At 48.2% G+C, this 3,109-nt stretch overlaps 1 protein-coding gene across 1 annotated transcript; it reads left to right on the forward strand.

Annotated features, from left to right (window-relative positions):
* Positions 1–514: 514 nt before the first annotated feature.
* LOC311203090 (olfactory receptor 14A16-like) lies at positions 515–1,438 on the forward strand (the record flags this gene model as incomplete). Its single annotated transcript, XM_084277725.1, has 1 exon — positions 515–1,438. The coding sequence occupies one exon, from the start codon at positions 515–517 to the stop codon at positions 1,436–1,438; it is 924 nt and encodes a 307-aa protein (XP_084133851.1).
* Between the last annotated feature and the right edge of the window lie 1,671 nt (positions 1,439–3,109).

Consider the following 3,109-nt stretch of genomic DNA (forward strand, 5'->3'; position numbering starts at 1 on the left):
CCATTCTCAGTGGGGTCCAGTATCTTCTATGAGGAACGCCAGGGGATGATCTCAGAGTGTCCAGCAAAGGGCAGCTGAAACCAGGGCTGATAGACAGAGCAGCTCCCCACACTCTGCACTCAGGGGAAGGTTTCACTGGCACTGCAGCAGCAATGTCAGGGAGTTCTGACAGGAGAAACACTCCTCAGTATCAGTTAGGAGAAAACCAAAGCTCCAAAGCTCTGCTCTGCCCTCGGGTGAAACTGGAGTGACAGTGCTGAAAAGCTCATTCCTATCCACAGGGGATTTAGTCTGAGCTCACACCATCCTTCTATTTACTGACTGCTGCCAGGCAGGACTGAGTTCTTGAGAGCCACAGCTGACCCTCCTCCCAGCAGTGGCACACTCAAGCCAGCACAAAGCAGAGCTCCCAAAAGGGACCTGGAAAATTCTTCCAAAACACAGTTTTTCCTCAGAGTTCCCTAACTTCTCACTGCCTTTTCCTCCTTGGACAGGTCCATATGCCAGCAAAAACATGTCCAACAGCAGCTCCATCAGCCAGTTCCTCCTCCTGCCCTTTGCAGACACACGGGAGCTGCAGCTCCTGCACTTCTGCCTCTTCCTGGGCATCTACCTGGCTGCTCTCCTGGGCAATGGCCTCATCATCATCACCATAGCCTGTGACCACCACCTCCACACCCCCATGTACTTCTTCCTCCTCAACCTCTCTCTTACTGACCTTGGCTGCATCTCCACCACTGTTCCCAAATCCATGGCCAATTCCCTGTGGGACACCAGGGCCATTTCCTACACAGGATGTCTGGCTCAACTCTTTTTCTTTGTGTTTTTGATGACAACAGAGCTCTCTCTTCTCACTGTCATGGCCTATGACCGCTACATTGCCATCTGCCACCCCCTGCACTACGGGACCCTCCTGGGCAGCAGAGCTTGTGTCCACATGGCAGCAGCTGCCTGGGCCAGTGGGTTTCTCCATGCTGTGCTGCACACAGGCAGTACATTTTCACTGCCCCTCTGCCATGGCAATGCTGTTTCCCAGTTCTTCTGTGAAATCCCCCAGATCCTCAAGCTCTCCTGCTCAGATGCCTACCTCAGGGAAACTGCACTCATTGTGGTTGGTATCTGTTTAGGTTTTGGGTGTTTTGTGTTCATTGTGGTGTCCTATGTGCAGATCTTCAGGGCTGTGCTGAGGATCCCCTCACAGCAGGGACGGCACAAAGCCTTTTCCACCTGCCTCCCTCACCTGGCTGTGGTCTCTCTGTTTGTCAGCACAATCATATTTGCCCACCTGAAGCCTCCCTCCCTCTCCTTCTCTTTTTTGGACCTCATAGTGACATTTCTTTACTCGGTGGTTCCACCAGCAGTGAACCCCCTCATCTACAGCATGAGGAACCAGGACCTCAAGGATGCCATGTGGAAACTAAGCACTGTATATTTTTAAGCAGCAATAAACTGTTCATCTCCTTCTGTGTTTCACTGGCCATGCATGTCACGTTAGTACCATTATGTATTTATAGGGGGTTTAGTAATTGGTTTGTTTTTTCTTATTTCTAGTGTCTCTAAGCTATAACATGGTGCACATTCATCTCTGTCCTAATGCAGTATCTCCTGGTCTTGTGTGACCCATCCACTGCATAATGACCAGCTGTGCTCTTTGTGCATCACATCTGTCTGCAATCACCCACAATTTTATTTTTTTCCCCCTTTCAAATTATAAGAAACCACATCTTTTTTTATAATTGGACTGTAATTTTTTATAATTGAGTTGTACCAATGACAGGAGAAATACTCCCCTTCCCCTGTACCTGCATTAGCATTAGTCTGTCCCTTTCATCTCCCTCGTCATTCAGGTGTTTCCACATCTCCTGATCAGTGGCCATGCCTAAGGACATCTTTTCAGCAAACTAGATGGATGTTTGCACTTCACTTTGCTCATTGGTTTCCATTTCTGCTTGCTCTTGGTCATTCAGATGCCTTTCAACTCTCTGGTTTCAGCTTTCAGCTTCAGAAGGTTAGAAAATGTCCCATCCCTCAGAAGTCTCGTGAACTGTTCTGTCAGAAGTGCAGGGTGTTGACAACCTTTCTGTGTATGTGATTAAAAGCAATGTTCTGGGAGAGAATCTCCTCTGAAAGCTGACCCCCTTCACATGCTGTTTGGCCGTAGCAGCAGCTGAGGAGAGAGATTTCATGGGTATTAAACTGTATCATGTTGAACTGCTGTTTGTTGTCAGAGCACAGATGATGTGAGGAAAAGAGTTGGGAGTCCCAGGAGGCCAGTGAGGGAACTGCTGTGCTTTGGAAGAGCAAGATTCTCCATGCAGGGTTGGATCTCCAGAGACTGCTTTTCCTGCCTGTCCAGGTCTCCTTAGCAGACCCATGTCCATCACAGAATGCTGCTGTCACTGCTTCTATCAATCAACTGAGCCAGGACAGAAAATACCCATGACTGAAAAAAAGGTCCTTCAGGAAAATTCCTTTGAAATCTTCATCACTAAGGACATAACTAACATCCAAATAGTTGTAAAAGGCTGATATTTTTTTAATGAAAATGAGTTGGAGAGACATGCTTGTAAGGGCTTTCTGTAGCAACGTTGGTAGCAACGTTGCATATGGGAATCTGAGGCCGGTCTGTGTCCTCCTTGCTATAGTGGCTGGAGTGTGTTGTGTCCAGTTTTGTCATCTGCTCTAGAAACACCCCATGGCACCATCCATTGTTTGGTTACGAGGGGCACCCTTTGAATGGAGAACGTTTCAGTGAGCACAAAGTGAGCCTGGAGACTTGCTGCGCCCTTCTGTACCAGCGTACCCTGTGGTTCAGTGGAGAACTCCTGCCTGTCACGAGGGAGACCAGGGTTTGACTCCCCACAGGGAGTCGCTGCTCTGGGCATTGATTGATTGGTATTGCCTTTGGATCCTGCCTTAAGGAGCTGAGTATTTAGATTTGGTGAACTGTTTGTTGAGTGAAATGAGTTCACTCTGGTGTGAGTGGCGAGTGACTGAGTTAAACACATGGCAAGTTTGGAGCCCACTGTTGCTCCTTGGTGTTCTATACACGGGCCTGAAGATTTTTCATGTAAACCACTCTTTGTATTTGAATGTTTCACATGGAAGC

This window comes from Gallinula chloropus, assembly GCF_964237585.1.
Source record: "Gallinula chloropus genome assembly, chromosome: 35".
Taxonomy (NCBI): domain Eukaryota; kingdom Metazoa; phylum Chordata; class Aves; order Gruiformes; family Rallidae; genus Gallinula; species Gallinula chloropus.